General features: G+C 38.6%; 1 protein-coding gene and 1 pseudogene across 2 annotated transcripts in view; one reads left to right on the top strand and one right to left on the bottom strand.

Moving 5' to 3' along the window:
• WDR70 (WD repeat domain 70) overlaps positions 1 to 20,857 on the bottom strand; it is a 364,079-nt gene that overhangs the window by 234,642 nt on the left and 108,580 nt on the right. For both annotated transcript variants that reach the window (XM_031003468.3, XM_031003469.3), the window contains exon 9: positions 4,865 to 4,941. In XM_031003468.3, the coding sequence (XP_030859328.2) occupies positions 4,865 to 4,941 (77 nt within the window). The remainder of the gene's footprint in view (positions 1 to 4,864; positions 4,942 to 20,857) is intronic.
• LOC101133155 (BTB/POZ domain-containing protein KCTD9-like) lies at positions 14,595 to 15,767 on the top strand (annotated as a pseudogene).

A 20,857-nucleotide genomic window follows, 5' to 3' on the forward strand; every position in this document is an offset into this window, starting at 1 on the left:
AAATCAATTTGGGAAAGGCTGCTGTAGTGCTCATAAAAGTTAAAACATTATCAACTATGAGAGCCCACCATTCACACTGATCCAGCAGTTTTGAGAATAAAGTTTTTTTCCCAACTGCTCTATTCAACTTAAGTTTTAACCAGAATAGCCCAGGTCCTCTGTGGTTAAGTTTTAACCAGAATAGCCCAAGTCCTCTGTGGTCCAATAGTGTATTTGTTTTCTTCTAACATTAGTATCAATTATTCATTTTCTTAAGACACTGCATAAAGTCTCTCCTGCATAAGTCTCAAAGTAGTTATGGGCCTGTCTTGTTTCCTATTTAAACGCAAGTAGCTTCAGTACTCCAATATTTAATACAATATTTACTTTAAATTTTAGTAACTAATTTTTATCAGATTTAGGTAATTTCTTCCTATCTGTATTTTACTTAGAACTTTTACTGGGAAAGACTAAATTCTATCAAATGTCCACTTTATCATATAATAAAATCACATGATTTTAACCTTTCATTCATCCAGCAATGAAGCATACTGAAATATCCTGGTGGTAAAATATCCTTACATCCTAGAATAAACCTTACCTAGTCATGCTATATTATTAATTTAGATTGCTGATAAAGTTCATTCCCTAATGCTGAAATAAGAAACATAACTTTAAACAAACATACCTTAACTATTTGGAAAAGTAATTATGCAGCTACAAAGACTAAGATAGGAAAAGAAATTAACACTACATAATCTGATTTCCCAGAAATTTTACTAAAATATATTTATTTTATTTTAGTCACATTCTTATTTGTATAGATTGACAAACTTCAGTTTCTTTTAGATCAAATTAATTTTTTAAATTCCTCTATGAAAGTGAAATTATGTCATTTGTCTTCTAAAGATATATTCAGAAAACATAAAGTATCTAAGAATATGAACAGCAACTGTGAATGTTAACAAGGCAAATTTAAGTATCAGAAAGTTGAAAGATGAAAGACAAAATAACCTAAGAATAAAAAAGTTCTTATTTAACTAATGATTCACCTAAATAATACCACCTATTTTTTTAACTTACAAGATTTTTTATTGTAATTTTCTCTGTAATCATATGAAGTGCATTCCTGTGAACTACTTTTAATACTAAAATGAATCATATAATATAACAATAGAGGGAAAAGCTGCTCAAATATTCTATAACATTCTTGAGTCATGGATGAGCAGATACAAATGCAAAAGAATCTTAACCATTTAATCACTGGCAAGGATGTGGAGAAAAAGGGACCCTCATACACTGTTGGTGAAAATGTAAATTAGTAAAACCATTATGAAGAACAGTTTGGAGGGTCCTCAAAAACCTAAAAATAGAGCTACCATATGATTTAGCGAACTCACTGCTGGGTATATATCCAAAACAAAGGAAATCAGTACATCGAAAAGATATCTGTGCTCTCTCTGCCTAGCCACCCCGTCTGGGAGGTGAGGAGCGCCTCTGCCCGGCCGCCCATCATCTGGGAAGTGAGGAGCGCCTCCGCCCAGCCGCCCCATCTGGGAGGTGAGGAGCACCTCCGCCCGGCCGCCCCATCTGGGAGGTGAGGAGGGCCTCCGCCCGGCCACCCAGTCTGGGATGTGAGGAGCGCCTCCACCCGGCAGCCCATCGTCTGGGAAGTGGGGAGCGACTCCGCCCGGCCACCCCGTCTGGGAAGTGAGGAGCGCCTCTGCCCGGCCGCCCCGTCTGGGAAGTTAGGAGCGCCTCTGCCCGGCCGCCCCGTCTGGGAAGTGAGGAGCGCCTCTGCCCGGCCGCCCCGTCTGGGAAGTGAGGAGCGCCTCTGCCCGGCCGTCCCGTCTGGGAAGTGAGGAGCGCCTCTGCCCGGCCGCCCCGTCTGGGAAGTGAGGAGCGCCTCTGCCCGGCCGCCCCGTCTGGGAAGTGTGGAGCGCCTCTGCCCGACCGCCCCGTCTGGGAAGTGAGGAGCGCCTCTGCCCGGCCGCCCCGTCTGGGAAGTGAGGAGCATCTCTGCCCACCCGCCCATTGTCTGGGAAGTGAGGAGCGCCTCTGCCCGGCCGCCCCGTCTGGGAAGTGAGGAGCATCTCTGCCCACCCGCCCATTGTCTGGGAAGTGAGGAGCGCCTCTGCCCAGCCACCCATCATCTGGGATGTGAGGAGTGCCTCTGCCCGGCCACCCCGTCTGGGAAGTGGGGAGCGCCTCTGCCCGGCCGCCCCATCTGGGAGGTGTACCCAACAGCTCCGAAGAGACAGCGAACATCGAGAACGGGCCATGATGACGATGGCAGTTTTGTCAAAAAGGGGGAAATGTGGGGAAAAGAAAGAGAGATCAGATTGTTACTGTGTCTGTGTAGAAAGAAGTAGACATAGGAGACTCCATTTTGTTCTGTACTAAGAAAAATTCTTCTGCCTTGGGATGCTGTTAATCTATAACCTTACCCCCAACCCCGTGCTCTCTGAAACATGTGCTGTGTCCACTCAGGGTTAAATGGATTAAGGGTGGTGCAAGATGTGCTTTGTTAAACAGATGCTTGAAGGCAGCATGCTCGTTAAGAGTCATCACCACTCCCTAATCTCAAGTACCCAGGGACACAAACACTGCCGGAAGGCCGCAGGGACCTCTGCCTAGGAAAACCAGAGACCTTTGTTCACGTGTGTATCTGCTGACCTTCTCTCCACTATTATCCTATGACCCTGCCACATCCCCCTCTCCAAGAAACACCCAAGAATGATCAATAAATACTAAAAAAAAAAAAAAAAAAAAGATATCTGTGCTCCCACGTTGGTTGCAGCACTGTTTGCAATAGCCAAAATTCAGAAGCAAACTAAGCATCCATCAACAGATGAATGGATAAAGAAAATGTGGTACATATATACAATGGAGTACTATTCGGCCATGAAAAAAGAATGAGATCCAGCAACTTATAACAACATTAATGGAGCTGGAGATCATTACATTAAATGAAATAAGCCAGACACACAGACAACCATTGCATGTTCTCACTTATTTGTGAGATCCAAAAATCAAAACAACGGAACTCATGAACACAGAGAGAAGAACGATGGTTACCAGATGCTGAAGAGGGTAGCGGAGTATGGGAATGAGTTAAGGATGGTTAATGGGTTAAAAAAAAAAAATAGAAAGAATGAATAAGGCCTAATATTTGATAGCACAACAGAGTGACTATAGTCAATAATAATATAACTGTACATTTTAAAATAACTAAAAGAGGCTGGGCGCAGTGGCTCATGTCTATAATCCCAGCACTTTGGGAGGCCAAAGTGGGTGGATCACCTGAGTTCAGGAGTTCGTGACCAGCCTATGCAACATGATAAAACCCCATCTCTACTAAAAATATAAAAATTAGCTGGGCATGGTGGCAAGCACCTGTAATCCCAGCTATTTGGGAAGCCAAGGCAGGAGAATCACTTGAACCTGGGAGTTGGAGGGTGCAGTGAGCCGAGATCGTGACACTGCACTCCAGCCAGGGTGACAAGAGTGGAATTCCATCTCAAAAAAATAAATAATATAATAAATAAAATAAATAATATAATAAATAATATATAATATAATTAATAATATAATAAAAAATAATATAATAAATAAAAATAAAATAACTAAAAGAGTTTAATTGGATTGTCTGTAACACAAAGGGAGGAGATGGATACCCATTTTACATGTGATTATTATGCATTGCATGGCTGTATCAAAATATCTCACATACCCCATAAATATATATACCTACTGTGTACTCACAAAAATTAAAATAAAAAAATTTTAGGGTCTGGTGCCATAGCTCATGCCTATAATCCCAGCACTTTGGGAGGCCGAGGCAGGTGGATCACCTGAGGTCAGGAGTTCGAGACCAGCCTGGCCAACATGGTGAAACCCCGTCTCTACTAAAAATACAAAATTAGCCAGGTGTGATGATGCATGCCTGTAATTCCAGCTACTTGGGAGGCTGAAGTAGGAGAATCATTTGAACCTAGGAGGTGGAGGCTGCAGTGAGCTGAGATCGTGCCATTGCACTCCAGCCTAGGCAACCAGAGCGAAACTCCATCTCAAAAAAAAAAATAATTTAATAACCAAGGAAATTTAATTAATTTGCTTCAATGTGATGCTGGTATGTATGAACTGACATACACACCAAATTTAATCAATTTCCTCAGTTATTCCTTTCAAAATCAATCTTAGCCAATAAGCTTATGTTAGCTATTAGACTCAGATGGAAATAAGCCTTTATTATACAAAGTAATAATTAGTCACAACTTCAAAGTCCTTTGAGTCCACTTAATAGCATCAATCTGATCCAACCTTAATAAACGCTACAGGAATTTATACCACTCTCGTTTTCATAGTGTCTATTTTTGTTTAATCAAATACTACACTATCAGATAAAATCAAAGTAAAGAATAAGAATATATAGGCTGGGCACAGTGGTTCACACCTGTAGTCTCAGCACTTTGGGAGGCTGAGGCACGCAGATCATTTGAGGTCAGGAGTTCGAGACCAACCTGACCAACATGATGAAACCCCGTCTCTACTAAAATACAAAAATTAGCCGGGTGTGGTGGTGGGGCATCTGTAATCTCAGCTACCTGGGAGGCTGAGGCAGGAGAATCACTTGAACCCAGGAGCTGGAGGTTTCAGTGAGCCAAGATCGTACCACTGCACTCCAGCCTGGGCAACAGAGCAAGACTCCCCCTTAAAAAAAAAAAAAAAAAAAAAAAAAATATATATATATATATATATATATATAAAATCAGAATTCCTAATATTCCACTTACTACATTACTGCCAAGATTGTAACAATCCAAACGTTAAATAAAATACCTAAAGATATGAATGTATTAGATGAATTATCAACAATACTCACGCATCATTTGAGCAAGTCATAAATTCTCCCTTTATTTTGGGATGCCATGAGCCAGTATGAAGCATTGCTGTATGACCCTTAAAAATAAAGACAAAGGGGAAAAAAAGATGTTTTAAAAAGGTAAAAAAAAAGAAACTGACTAGAAACTGACATGTCATTTTTAAACGTAAAAATGTTTAGTTCCCCCAAAAGGGCACCATTTTAATTATAAACCTATATTATTTTATCCCAATTTTCTCTCATAACATGCTTCATTTATTTTGCTTTAACTCTTTGTGTACCACCCTGTGCCCACCTCAGGAATTAACTCAGTGCTTGTATGTAACAGGTGCTTAGTAAGGTGGGAAATGGAGAGGAAAATGACATCCTTTCTTTAGAAGAAAAAAAGAAAGGTAAAGCCAAAATAAGAAAGACAGGTCCTTCTTCAAAGATCATAACTCCTTTCTTCAATGGAAGAGAATCAAGAATAGAAAGCATTTACAAATAAGCAAGGTGAAAGCAAGAGATTGGAAGGGAAATCCATATTTCCTAAAAATGTGTCAACAACCTTGATTCTACAATGCCTCTGTAAAAATAAGTATGAGAGAAAAGGAAGAATATATTTTAAATGACTGAGGAAAATTAGCTCCACTAAGTATAGAGAATATAAAAACACTATAATTAAAACAATGTGATGCTGATATATGTAAACTGACATATACACCAAATCAACTAGAGTACATAGCAAACATAAACACACACATATACACAAATGCATAATTCCCTCTTAGGCAGTAAAGTCAGCTAGAGTGGTCTCATACAGCAAGTCAGATTTACGTGGGATAGAAAAGAGCCTGGTCTTTTTTAGTATAATAACTGCAGTATCTCTTACTCTGACACAGTTCAAAATAAAACTATGATTAAAGAAGTAAAATGTACATATTTAAGTGACTTACAAGAAAAATAACAGTAACTCTCTGGAAAGATACATAGGCCTGGAGATCATCTTCAGCCAAAGTTGTCTACAATGCCTCAAGTAGTATCTGGCCAAGGCCTGACATTCTGTTCATGTTTACGGAATACAAATGAGGGGAGGTGGAGACTCTCAGCCATGTGGGAGGCATGAATTGAACCAATACCTGGAAGGACTAGACGGCAAGTCTGAGATCTCATTTTCCACCCCTGAACTCAAGGCTTGCACATCCAACTATCTACTTGACATTTCTATCTGCATATCATAGGCATCTCGAACACAACAGGTACAGGGAAAATCTTGATTCTTTCTGCCCACTTTATTTTCAATCAGTTTCTTTCCTAGTAGCTCAAGCTAAAAACGTGAGAGTTGTTCTTAAATATTCCCATAACCATAGTCCTAAAACCTTCTATCTACACAGATTCAATCCACCAGCTATTCTTGACAATTCTATCCAAAATACATTCTATTTCTATTCACTTTCTAAAAGCTATTCACTTTTCTCTTTTTCATCACTATCACTTATTCTCTCACAACATTCTCTCATGCTTCTATATCAGTTAATATGTACTGTAACAGGTTTGTTATTAGTCTGTCTGCTTTTTCTTTTTTTTTTTTTTCTTGAGACAGGGGTCTCAGTCACCTAGGCTGGGGTACAGTGGCATGTTCACAGCTTACTGTAGCCTTGGCCTCCCAGGCTCAAGTGATCCTCCTGCCTCAGCCTCCCAAGTGACTGGGATTACAGGCATGAGCCACCATGCCTGGCTAATTTTTGTATTTTTTGTAGAGACGGGGTCTCACCATGTTGCCCAGGCTGGTTTTGAACTCCTGGGATCAAGTGATCCGCTCGCCTCGCCTCCCAAAGTGCTGGGATTACAGGAGTGAGCCACTGCGCCCACCACTGCTTTCATTTTACCTCATGTGCTCTACATAGCAAACAGTATAATCCCTTACAAATATACTTCTAACGTAGGAACAGAAAACCAAACACTGCACGTTCTCACTTATAAGTGGGAGCTGAAAGATAAGAACACACGGACACACTGTCAGGGGAACAGCACGAACTGTGGCCTCTCGGGGGTGCGGGGTGGAAGGAAGGAGAACATCAGGAAGAATAGCTAATGGATGCTGGGCTTAATACCTAGGTGACGGGTTGATCTGTGCAGCAAATCACCATGACACACATTTACCTATATAACAAACCTGTATATCCTGCACATGCACCCTAGAACTTAAAAGTTAATGGAAAAAAAATACATAAACATACATACATATATATATATATGTAGTTCTAAATATGCCATAATGTCGGCACAGTGGCTCACAACTATAATCCCAGCACTTCTGGGAGGCTGAGGCAGAACAATCACTTAAGGTCCGCAGTTTGAGATCAGCCTGGGCAACAGAGTGAGATCCTGTCTCTACAAAAACTAAAAATAAAAACTTAGCTGAGTATGGGATAGACATCTATAGTTCCAGCTACTTAGAAGACTAAAGTGGGAGGATCCCTTGAACCCAGGAGTTGGAGGTTACAGTGAGCTACAACTGCACCAGTATACTCCAGCCTAGGTGACAGGGTCAGACACCATCTCAAAATAAATAAACTGATCAATTTAATTAAATTAAAATGCCACTTAACCTTTTACTGGCTTTATAACCTCTTATACAGTGTGATGGTTAATAATGAGTGTCAACTTGATTGGATTGAAGGATACAAAGTATTGATCCTGGGTGTGTCTGTGGGGGTGTTGCCAAAGGAGATTAACATTTGAGTCAGTGGGCTGGGAAAGGCAGACCCACCCTTACTCTGGGTGGGCACAATCTGATCAGCTGCCAGCTCGGCTAGAATATAAGCAGGCAGAAAAATGTGAGATGAGAGACTGGCCTAGCCTTCCAGCCTACGTTTTTCTCCCATGCTGGATGTTTCCTGCCCTCAAACATCGGACTCCAAGTTCTTCAGTTTTGGTGCACAGACTACCTTCCTTGCTCCTCAGCTTGCATACGGCCTATTGTAGGACCTTGTGATCATGTGAGTTAATACTTGATCAACTCTCCTGTATGTATATTCCATTAGTTCTGTCCCTCTAGGGAACCCTAATATACACAGTCCACAACGAATTTTATTTTCTGGCTCCATGTTCCTTCTGTCTTCACTTATTTTGTGTTCCCTCATGCCCAACACATACCAGCCACTTCCTTCCTTTCAGTTCCTCCAATATGCTCAGCTCTGCTCCATATCAGGGCCTTCTTATATGCTTTCCCTATGCTGGAAAGCTCTTTTTTCCACTTTCTCATGACTGGCTCCTTCTCATTATTTCAATCTCAGTTTACATGCCACTTGCTCAAATAAGTATTCCCTGGTCCTCTATGTAAGAAAACATGGCCCACCACATTGTTCTTTACCTTAGTACCTGTGCATTTCCTTAATAATAGCCATCATAGTTTGTGATTCTTTATTCATTTTTTGACTTTTGGAACAGTGTTAACATTTTACATATGGAACAGTGTTAACATTTTACATATTCACACAAAAAAATAAGGATGGGACAACCAAAAATTGAATATAAACAGGAACAAATCAACCTTACATTTCAAATTAGTAACACATATACTGAAAGAATAAACAGAAGGGAATACCCCAGATAACTATCTACCCTGTAAGTGGGTTGATGGCCCCCAAAAAGATATGTCCATATTCTAATCCCAAGAACATGTAAACATGACCTTATTTTGGGAAAGGTTATTTGCAGATATAATTAAGAATCTCGGCTGGGTGGGGTGCCACATGCCAGTAATCCCAGCTCTTTGGGAGGCCAAGATAGGCGGATCGCTTGAGCTCAGGAGTTCGAGACCAGCCTGGGCAACATGGCAAAACACCATCTCTACAAAAAAAAGAAAAAAAATTATCCAGGCATGGTGGCACACAACGGTAGTCACAGCTACTCGGAAGGCTGAGATGGGAGGTTCTCTTGGGCCCAAGAGGTCGAGGCTGCAGTGAGCCATTATTACACCACTGCACTTCAGCATGGGCAAGAGAGCAAGACCCTGTCTAAAAAAAAAAAAAAAATCAAGATGCAATTCTGTGCAGGCTCTAAATCCAATAGCAAATGTCCTTATAAGAGATAGAAGAGGGCTGGGCATGGTGGCTCACACCTGTAATCTCAACACTTTGGGAGGCCAAGGAAGGCAGATCACTTGAGCTCAGTTAGAGACCAGCCTAGGCAAGATGGCTAAACCCCATCTCTACAAAAAATACAAAAATTAGCCACGTGTGGTGAAAGGTGCCTGTAGTCCCAGTTATTTGGGAGGCTGAGGTGGAGGATGGCTTGAGCCCAGGAGATGGAGACTGCAGTGAACTGAGATCACACCACTACACTCCAGCCTGGGCAACATTATGAGACCCTGTTTCAAGAAAAACAAAATTTTTTTTAAAGAAAAAAAGAGAAGAGAAAAAGACAAAAAGAGAAGGCTATGTAAAGACAGAGGCAGAGAATGGAGTTATATAGCCACAAGCCAAGGAATACCCCGAGTCACCAGAAGCTGAAAAAGGCAAGAAAGGGCATTCTTGCCTAGAGCCAACATTCTTGCCAACACCTTGATTTCAGCCTTCTGGCCTCTGTAATAGTAAAAGAATAAATTTCTGTTGTTTTCAGCCACCAAGTTTGTAGTAATTAGTTAAAATAGCCCAGGAACCTAGTACATATTCTCAGTCTAAGACCAAAAGAACTGTAAATAAATATTGAATTCTAATTAATACATTTGTGTCTTTTTTGCAGTGGTATACATTAGCAATTCTGAAACTGCCTTCAATATAATGAAGAACTAAGCCAAGGAGGAAATGTGCTGGGGATAACTGGAGTAAGGTTTAGCCCTGTTGGAGAAGATAGTTACAAAAGTGAAAAGGCAGAAGACTAGAATGAACTCTCTGATGTTAAATAAAAATTAAGGGTATCAATGTGAACTCATGATTTTTAATAGGTAGATAAAATTGTTGTATATGTATATATGTGTTAGTTATTCTCTAATTCTGTATGTTAAGAATGTCTAGAAGTAATATATTCCAGCAAAACTAACACAGAGATCCTGGTCTCTAACAATCACCTCCCCTTAAAAGGAACCAGGGCTTCTTGCAAAAATTATTGATTATAGAGATGGGGTAGGAAAGGAGCAAGATGAACGTGGAATATTTTGTTGTATTAAAAAAAAAAGTACTACAAAGATGATGGAGACATGTTAAAAGGATAAAGCACATGTTGAAGAGCCTTCTGCTGGCTAAATCTGGAATAGTTAGGGCATCAAGATTAATAATGATAGTAACGAATTATAAACCATTCACTAAAACAAGGACCACTGAGTGTATACTAATATAATAAATATACAAACAAACAAAGCTCTTCCTTTTAGTAGAATGCTACTGATAAACATAAAATGAATGATGGAGTTAAAAGATCATCATTTTGCAATCATCACAGTAATAACTGATTCAGAAAAGAATCATCAATAGATGCTAAAATTGCGGAGAAAAGTTTAAAAATGAATATTTACAAAGTCTCAAAATCTCCCTGCAAATTACTTAGTAATTGCAATGAGAAGACAGTAACTTTATAGTGGAAAAACCTGGTAGACACCACCTTAAACAAGTGACCTAGGTTAACATCACCAATGCAAGGACAAACTGAAACTGACATCACATACTTCCTGGTATGATGAAGAAAGGAGGACACCATATCATTTCTGTGATAGTCCTTCTAAAAATGCATAACCTAATTCAAACTATGAGGTAAAATCAAATTCTATATTTTATCAAATCACTGACCTGCAGTCCTCAAAAAATGTCAAGGAAAAATAAAGACCAAATAATGCAGAGAAGCCATTCCCAATTAAAGGAGACAACAGATATGATGACTATACACAATGTGTGATCTTGATCAGAGCCTGGAACTGGTGAAAAAATCATTATAGAGATTGTTGAGATAATCAGTGAAACATGAATGTGGAATGTGATTTAGATAATAATACGTTATCAATATTAAATTCATGGTTATCCACCAGGCATGGTAACTTGTGCCTGGTAGTCCCAGCTACTAGGGAGGCTGAGGCAGAAGGATTGCTTGAGCCCAGGGATTCTAATCCAGCCTGGGCATCAAAGCAAGACCCTGTCTCTTAAAAAAGAAAATTATGATTATGTATGAAAATGCATTGTTATGAGGAACACCTCACTGAAGAATTTAGGAGTAAAAGAGCATGACGTTTACAACTTACTTTCAAAAGCTGAAAACTAAACACACATATATGTAATTTATATGCATATGCATATATATATGAGTGTGTATATACAGGTGGGATAGGAAGGTGGGTTAGTTTGTGTTAGTTGAGGGAGGAATGGAGGAGGGAAAAGGAAGGAAGGGGTAAGGTGAAAATAAAGCAATGAGACAAAATGTTAGCAATTGGTAAATCTGAAAAAGAAGTATAAAGAAGCTTTACACCCCTTTTAACTTACAGCTATTCTTTAAGTTTAAAATTATACCAAAATAAATAATTTTATTAAGTTTTTTTTTTGGGGGGGGAGTGTTTGTTTACAGATGAGGGTCTCACTCTGTTGCTGAGGCTCAAGTGCAATGGTGCGACCACCACAGCTCACTGCAGCCTCAATCTCCTGAATTCAAGAGATCCTCCCACCTCACCCTCCCAAGTAGTTGGGACTACAAGGCAAGCACCACTACACCCAGCTGATTTTCTATTTGTTATAGAGATGTGGTTTCTGCTATACTGCACAGGCTAGAAACTAAATACTTTTTAAAAAATATTCTGGTTGCCCAGTGAAGGAAAGTCTGTTTAAAAAAAAAAAAAAAAAAGAATCTATAGGGCTGCTCAGTGAAGGAAAGTCTGTTGAAAAACGAGAAAAAAAAAGAATTTATAGGTCCAACTGGGAAGATGTTAATGTGAGTCATGCGAAGATCGACAGTGGCTTTGACTAGAGAGCAGCACTAAGTGTTGACAAGTGAGTACACATTCCTTACAAGTGCACACAGAAAATTCACTAAAATCATATTCTAAGTAACAAAACACACTTCATCAGATATTTTAAAAATTAAAATTATTCAAAGTATGTTTCCAAGGGCTGGGTGTGATGGCTCATGCCTACAATCCCAGTACTTTGGGAGGCTGAGGTGGGAGGATCACTTGAGGCCAGAATTTTTTTTTTTTAAAGTATGTTTCTAGATCATAAGAGAATTAAATTAGAAGCCAATAAGAAAAAAGTCTCAAATACTTGTATATTTAAACACCACACTAATAACCCATGGGTCAAAAAGGTAATCCCAAGTGAACTGAATAAAAATGAAAATATAACATCTGAAAGTTGTGGGACACAGTTAAAGAAATGCTTAGAGCATTTCTATTAGAAAATAAGAAAAGTCTCAAATTAATAATTAAAGCATCCATCTTAAAATATTAGAAAAAGAAGGCAAGTAGCAGAAAATAAATCAATAAAGTTGATAAACTTTTAGCCAGAACAAGAAAAGGAGAGAAAGAGAGAGAAGACACAAATTACCACCAATTCAGGGAAAATGAGGAGATATATCAGTACTGATCCCAAAGAAATATTACTATTATAATAATCTTATGCACATAAATTTGGTAACTTAAAGGAAGGAAGAACTCGAATAGTCCTATATCCACTAAATATACTGAATTCATAGTTAAAAGCTTTCAAAAACAGAAAAGAAAACCCCAGCCCAGTTGGCTATACTGGCAAACTCTACCAAACATTTGAGGAAGACGTAACATTACTTTTTCACAACAGTTTCCCCAAAACTGAATTGGATAGTACACTTCCAAATTCATCTTATGAAGCTACCATCACCCTGATACCAAAATCAAGTACAATATGACATAAGAAAGCTACAAAACAACATCCCTCATCAACATAAAAGCTAAGATCTTTGAAAAAATATTAAACTAGTATCTAAAAGGAATAGTACATTCAACCAAGAAGGCTTTGTTCCAAGAATACAAGTCTGGTTTAACAATCAAAAATCAATGTAATTAACCACATTAACATAATAAGATAAAAAATTCAGAAAAGGCATTCGACAAAACTCAATAGCCATTCATGATAAAAAACTCTCAGCCAATCAGTGACAGAAAACAACTTACTCAACTTGATAAAGCATATTGTCTCAGTCAGCTAGGGCTGCTATAACAAAAGACCATAGACTGGGCAGCTTAACCACCATACATTTATTTCTCATAATTCTGGAAGTTGGTAAGGGATCTCTTCCTGGCTTGCAGATGGGCCACCTTCTCCTGTATCTTCATATGGTCAGGAGACAGAAGGCTCTGGTATCTATTCCTTTTTTTCAGAAGGGCACTAATCGCATCATAGAGAATCCACCCTCATGACCTCACCTAAACCTAATTACCTCCCAAAGGCCCCCACCTCCTAATACTATAACATTGGAGGTGATGGCTTCAATATATATATTTGGGGGGGACACAAACATTCAGTCCATAATAGGTACGTACAAAAAACCTACAGTTAACGACGTATTTAATGGTAAAAGACCAAATATTTTCTCTAAATGTCAGGTTTTAAGCAAAGATACCTGACCCCACCACATTCACATTCAATGTCAATCTGGAAGTCCTAGTTAAGTACAATAAGGCAAGAAAAAAAATAAAAGGCATCCGGATTATAAAAGGAGAAATAAAACATTCATTCCAAGACACAATGACCATTTATGTAGAAAATCCCAAGGAATCTATAAAAAAACAACATTCAAAAAAATCAATAAAATTTCTATGCACTACCAATGACAGTTAGAAACCAAAAAATATTTTAAAGTCCTATTTGTAATAACTCAAAAAAAAATGCTTAGGTACGAATCTAATATAATCAGGATCCCTATGTTGATATACTATAAAATGTACACGAAAGAAACAGAAGGCCTAAATAAGTGGGGAGATATACTGTACTGATGAATCAGAAACCTCAATATAGTGAAAACATCAATTCTCCAAATTGATCTTTAGACTCAATATAATTCCAAAGAAAATCCCAACAGGGTGATCTTGTGGAAGTAGAGACTTAGAATGATAGTTACCAGTGTCTAAGAAGTGCAGGGGAGGGGGGAAGATAAAGAGATATCAGTTGATAGGTTCAAACATACAGTTAGAAGGAATAAGTTCTCATGTTTGACAGCACAGTAGGGTGACTACAATTAATAACAATGTCTCACATATTCTAAAATAGCTAGAAGGCAGAACTAGAAATCTTCCCAGCACATAGAAACAATAAATGTTCAAGGTGATGGATACCTCAAATACCTGAACTTGATTACATATTCTCTGCATACAACAAAATATCACATGTACCCCATAAATATGTACAAAAAGAATGTATCCACAAAATAATTCTAACGATTATTTGTAGATATAGACAGGGTGCTTCTAAAATTTACATGAAAAAGTAAAGAAATTAGAATAGTCAAAGCCATTTTTAAAAAGAAAAAAAAAAGTTGGAAAGCATCCTACCAAATTTAAGTTTAAGTTTGTTAATATGTAAGAAATATTTAAAAGCTGTAGTAGTAGGAAGACCGGCCGAGCCCTGGGTGTGGGACAGAGTGCCTGTGTGTGTGTGTCCCCAAGGGCAGGAAGGTGGCAAAGGGAGGTGAATCCAAGTGGGTGGAGGGAAGGGAAAGGTGGGAAGAGAAAAAGGTGGGAGGAGGACCAAGTGGGAGGGTGGTGGCTCACTCAGGACCCACCGGGGGCAGCGCAATGAGGCCGGTGGCCCTGTTCCTGAACAGCAGCCCCAAGAACAGAAAGGTAGTTGCTGCATATGGAACTTTATCTGATTTGCTTTCTGTGACCAGCAGTAAACTCAGCATAAAAGCCACCAGTGTGTATAATGAGAAAGGTGGACTGACTGATGATATTGCTTTGATCAGGGATGATGACGTTTTATTTGTGGGTGAGGGAGAGCCATTTATTGATCTTCAGACAGATTCTAAGCCTCCTGAAGGACTGTTAGGATCCCACACAGAATGGCTAACATTAAATGTTGGAGGGAGGTACTTTACAACTACATGGAGCACTTTAGCGAATAAAGAACCTGACAGTATGCTGGCCCACATGCTTAAGAACAGAGGTGTCTAGGGAAATAAGCAAGATCATAGAGGAGCTTTCTTAATTGACCAAAGTCCTGAGTACTTTGAACCCACTTTGAACTACTTGTGTCATGGACAGCTCATTGTAAATGATGGCATTAATTTATTGGGTGTGTTAGAAGAAGCAAGATTTTTTGGTATTGACTCACTGATTGAACACCTAGAAGTGGCAATAAAGAATTCTCAATCACCAGAGGATCATTCACCAATATCTCGAAAGGAATTTGTCCGATTTTTGGTAGCAACTCCAACCAAGTCAGAACTGTGATGCCAGAGTTTGAACTTCAGTGGTGCTGATGTTTCTCGTTAGGACCTTCGATACATTAACTTCAAAATGGCCAATTTAAGCCGCTGCAATCTTGTACATGCAAATCTTTACTGTGCAAATCTTGAATGAGGTGATCTCTCTGGATCAGTGCTTGACTGTGCAAATCTCCAGGGAGTCAAGATGCTCTGTTCTAATGCAGAAGGAGCATCCCTGAAACTGTGTAATTTTGAGGATCTTTCTGGTCTTAAAGCCAATTTAGAAGGTGCTAATCTGAAAGGTGTGGATATGGAAGGAAGTCAGATGACAGGAATTAACCTGAGACTGGCTACCTTAAAAAATGCAAAGTTGAAGAATTGTAACCTCAGAGGAGCAACTCTGGCAGGAACCGATTTAGAGAACTGTGATCTGTCTGGGTGTGATCTTCAAGAAGCCAACTTGAGAGGGTCCAACATGAAGGGAGCTATATTTGAAGAGATGCTGACACCACTATACACGTCACAAAATGTCAGATGAGAATTTTAGGGGCTAGAGGAAGATGTACAAGATGAAAACATTTTCCTTATCACTTTTCTTTCTCCACCCACTCAGTTGTCTAGAAGAAGTAACACTGTAAGGAAATTTTTAAAAAACATTGAGAGAATTATGCTTGCTCTTAGCGGTGCATAAGGGAAAAAATTGACTTTTTTTCCATATTCTGATTCTTAACAGAAAAGCACTCATTAATAGGTATACGGAAACTAGATATTGCTGCCTTTTGAATGGGGTAGGGGGGTTCCACTCAATACCAGAGGCAAGTTCCACTCAATATCAGACCAAGCAATTCTATCTATTTACACTATTAGCCTAGTCTTCCCATACGATCGGCACAAGCATAGGAAGATACTTCAAAACCAAAAAACCAAGGTACATCATTAATATTCATTTAATTCAAATACCAAATAATTTACATAAGGCCAGCTTAGAAATCGATATTAAATCCACATCTACTGCAATCAAAGCTTATACAATATGAATGCATATGGCAGAGTTGCCTGATAAAAGACAATGTAATATATTGAAGCTAGAACCCTACAGTGGGTAATGAGGAATTTTAAACAGACATTTGATTACAGCCACCAGTAAATATATATAAAGTAAAAATAAAGGCATTTGGCTGATCTAAAATGTAATACCAATCAGTCAGCACCTGTGATTCTTTTACTTATATCTTTTGGGTTTTTTTAAAACAAATTTCAGCCCAATTTTCTTGAGTCATTATCTCTCTGCAGCAGCAGAGTAAGGGCCTGTACCTGCCTACCAATGACCTGGTGTCCTTATATCTACCCCAAGAGCAGGGATACTAGCTGTGTCCAAATGGGTTCTGAATTCTACAGACTCATCAACATGAGGCAAGGAATCACTGAAAACCACTTCTGTCTCCTTTAGGAGAATGACATATCTTTAGTATTTTTGTGCTTATTCTTCTATATCTACATATGCAAAGCTTTCCTTAATAGTAACGGGTACATATGCATAGTGGGAAGAGATCAGAACTTTACAAGTGAAGGAGAGCAACTTCAGAAATGAATTATTTTCTTTGCTTTATTACTTTTACCAAGACAGAAAGTATTGTATTGAGAGATAATCTATTTCCATAATCAGTATGTCTCTAAATTATATTTAAATCATTTCATTCTGTACTATATTTTCAGAAATTAGAGAATATGTTATTCTTTCACTTGAAGGCACCTCTGTAGAAATAACCTAAAACTGCAGAAGGATCTGTAAAAGCTAAACACGGTGTGCTTAGAAACTGCAGATTTTAGATCTAATATATACTGCATTAATAAACGATATAAAGCATTGAAAAGGGAAAAAAAAGCTACAGTAATCAAGACAGAATAGTACTGTATCAGAAAAAGATAAACACATACCCATAAAACACAAGGGAAAGCCCCAAAATAAACTCACTCAAATATCATCAACTATTGATATTCAATATTTGACAAAGATGCAAAGGAAATTTAATAAAGAAAGGTCAGTTTTTCCAACTAATAATGCTGAAATAACTAATCAATCATATGACAAAAAAAGATAATCTCAACCTATTATTCATACTGTATACAAAAGTTAATGCAAAATGGATGACAGCCCTGAATCCAGAATCCAAAACAGTAAAACTCTAAGAAAAACTACAGAAAATCTGTGTTTGGTAAAAAGCTCTCATGTACAACACTGAAAACAGAACCCAGAAGACATTACAACTGACACCAAAGAAATACAAAAGATCATTTGAGATTACTATGAACACCTCTATGCACACAAACTAGAAAATCTAGAGGAAATGGTTGAATTCCTAGGAGCATACAACCCCCAGAGCTTGCATCAGGAATGGAAATCCTGAACAAACCAATAGCAAGCAGTGAGAACGCATCAGTAATTTAAAAAATAGCCAACCAAGAAAAAAAAAAAAAAAAAAAACTCAGGACCAGGTGGATTCATAGCAGAATTCTACCACACCTTCTAAGAAGAAGCGGTGCCAATCCTACTGAAACTATTCCAAAAGATTGAGAAAGAGAATGTGGTATATCTACACCATGGAATATTATGCAGCCACAAGAAAGAATGAGATTATGTCCTTTGCAGGGATGTGGATGGAGCTGGAGGCCATTATCCTTAGAAAACTAACACAGAAACAAAAGACCAAATACCGCCTGTTCTCACTTAAAAGCAGGAGCTAAATGATGAGAACACACAGAGATATAAAAGGGAAGAACACAAACTGGGGCCTATCAGAGGGTGGAGGGTGGGAGAAGGGAAAAAAGCAGTAAATACAACTAGTGGGTACTAGGCTTACTACCTGAGTGATGAAATAATTTGTACAACCAACCCCCATAACACACGTTTACCTATGTAACAAACCTGCACATCCTGTACATGTACCCCTGAACTTACAGTTAAAAAAAAAAAAAAGATAAGAAAAGATTGAGAAAAAGGAGGGAATCCTCTCTAACTCATTCTATGAAGCCTGTATATCATCCTGATACCAAACTTAGGAAAAAATGTAACCAAAAAAAGAAAACTACAGACCAATATCCCTGATGAACATGCACGCAAAAATCAACAAAACACTAACAAACGTAATCCAGCAGCCCATCAAAAAGATAACTGACCATGATAAAGTGGGTTTCATCCAAGGGATGAAGGAATGGTTCAATATAAATGATATAGTTTGTGTATTTGTCCCCAGCCAAATCTCCTGTTGAATTGTAATCCTCAGTGCTGATGGTGGGGCCTAGTGAGAGGTGTTTGGATCATGGGGGTGAATCCTTTATGGATTAATGCTGTCTTTGTGATAGTGAGTTCTCGCAAGATCTGGTCATTTAAAAGTGTGTAACAAGTCCCTGCTCACTCTTTCTCTCACTTCTGCTTCCACCATGTGAAGTATCTGCTCCTGCTTCACCTTCTGCCACGAGTAAAAGCTTCCCCAGGCCTCCCCAAAAGCAGATGCTGGTGCCATGCTTCCTGTACAGCATGCAGAACCATAAGCCAGTTAAACTTCTTTTCTTATAAACTACCCAGTCTCAGGTATTTCTTTTCAGCAATGCAAGAGTGGCCTAATATGCAAGTCAATAAATGCAAATTCACCACATAAACAGAATTTAAAACAAAAACCATATGATTACCTCAATGGATGCATAAAAAACATCCGATAAAATACAGCATCCCTTTATGATAAAAACAAGCAACAAACTAAGCAGAGAAGGAATACACTTCAAAATAATAAAAGCCATATACGACAAATCCACAGCCAACATCATACTAAACGGGGAAAAGTTGAAAAGAATCCCCACCTCTCCCAAGAATTGGAACAAGACCAAGTTGCCCACTTTTACCACACTTCTATTCATCATAATACTGCGAGTCCTAGGTAGAGCAATCAGGCAAGAGAAAAAAAATAAAGGGCAACCAAACTGGAAAATCAAATTAAGATCTGATTCTCAAATCAATCCCTTTTACAATAGCCGCAAAAAAAAAAAAAAAAGAAAAGAAACCTAGCAGTATACTTAACCAAGGAGGTAAAAGATCTCTACAAGGAGAACTACAAAACACTACTGAAAGAAATCACAAATGACACAAACAAATGTAAATATGTCCCATGCTCATCAATTGCAAGAATCAATATCATGAAAATGATCATACTGCCCAAAGCAATCTACAGATTAAATGCAATTCCTATCAAAATACCAACATCATTTTTCACAGAATCAATCCTAAAATTCATATGGAACTAAAAAAGAGCCTGAATAGCCAAAGCAATTCTAAGAAAAAGAACAAATCAAGAGGTATCACATTACCTAACTCCAAATTATACTGACAAGGCTACAGCAACCAAAACAGCATAGTACTGGTATAAAAGTAGATATGCAGACCAATAGAACAGAATAGAGAACCCAGGAATAAAGCCAAATGCTTACAACCAACTGATCTTTGACAAAGCACACCAAAACATAAACTGGAGAAAGAACATCCTATTCAATAAACGGTGCTGGGAAAACTGGACAGCCACAAGCAGAAGAATAAAACTGTATGCCTACAAAAATGAACTCAGCATGGATTAAAGCAAACTTGTCCAACCCACGGCCTGGAATGGCTTTGAATGTGGCCCAACACAAATGTGTAAACTTTCTTAAAATACTACAAGATCTTTTTGCAATTTTTTTTTAAGCTCATCAGCTACCATGTTAATATATTTTATGTGTGTCCCAAGACAATTCTTTATTTTCCAATGTGGCCCAAGGAAGCCAAAAGACTGGACATCCCTGTATTAAAGAGGTAAATCTGAGACCTGAACCCATAAAAATTCTACAAGAAATCCTAGGAAAAACTTTTCTGGAAACTGGCCAAGAATTTATGACTAAGACTCCAAAAGCAAATAAAACAAAAATAAATAAATGGGAACTAATTAAACTTAAAAGCTTCTGTACAACAAAAGAAATAATCATCAGAGTAAAGAGACAACCCACAGAATGGGAAAAAATATTTGCAAACTATGCGCCCAACAAAGAAAGCACGAATATCCAGAATCTATGAGGAACTCAAACAAATCAGCAAGAAAAAAAAAAATCCCATCAAAAAGTGGACAAATGACATGAAGACACTTCTCAAAAGAAGATATAAAAATGGCCTAGGCCAGGTATGGTGGCTCACGCCTGTAATCCCAGCACTTTGGGAGGCCAAGGCGGGCTGATCACCTGAGGTCGGGAGTTCAAGACCAGCCTGGCCAACATAGTTAAACCTTGTCTCTACTAAAAGTACAAAAAATTAGCCAGGTGTGGTGGCGCACACCTGTAATCCCAGCTACTCGGGAGGCTGAGGCAGGAGAATAGCGTGAACCCGGGAGGCAGAGGCTGCGGTGAGCCGAGATTGCGCCATTGCACTCCAGCCTGGGCAACAAGGGTGAAACTCTGTCTCAAAAAAAAAAAAAAAAAAAAAAAAAGCCAACAGATATATGATAAAATGCTCAACATCACTAATCACTGGGGGAATGCACATTAAAACCAAAATGAGATGCCACCTTAGTCCAGCCAGAATGGCCATTAAAAAGTGAAAAAACAATAAATGTT

Source organism: Gorilla gorilla, chromosome 19, assembly GCF_029281585.2.
Source record: "Gorilla gorilla gorilla isolate KB3781 chromosome 19, NHGRI_mGorGor1-v2.1_pri, whole genome shotgun sequence".
Lineage (NCBI taxonomy): Eukaryota > Metazoa > Chordata > Mammalia > Primates > Hominidae > Gorilla > Gorilla gorilla.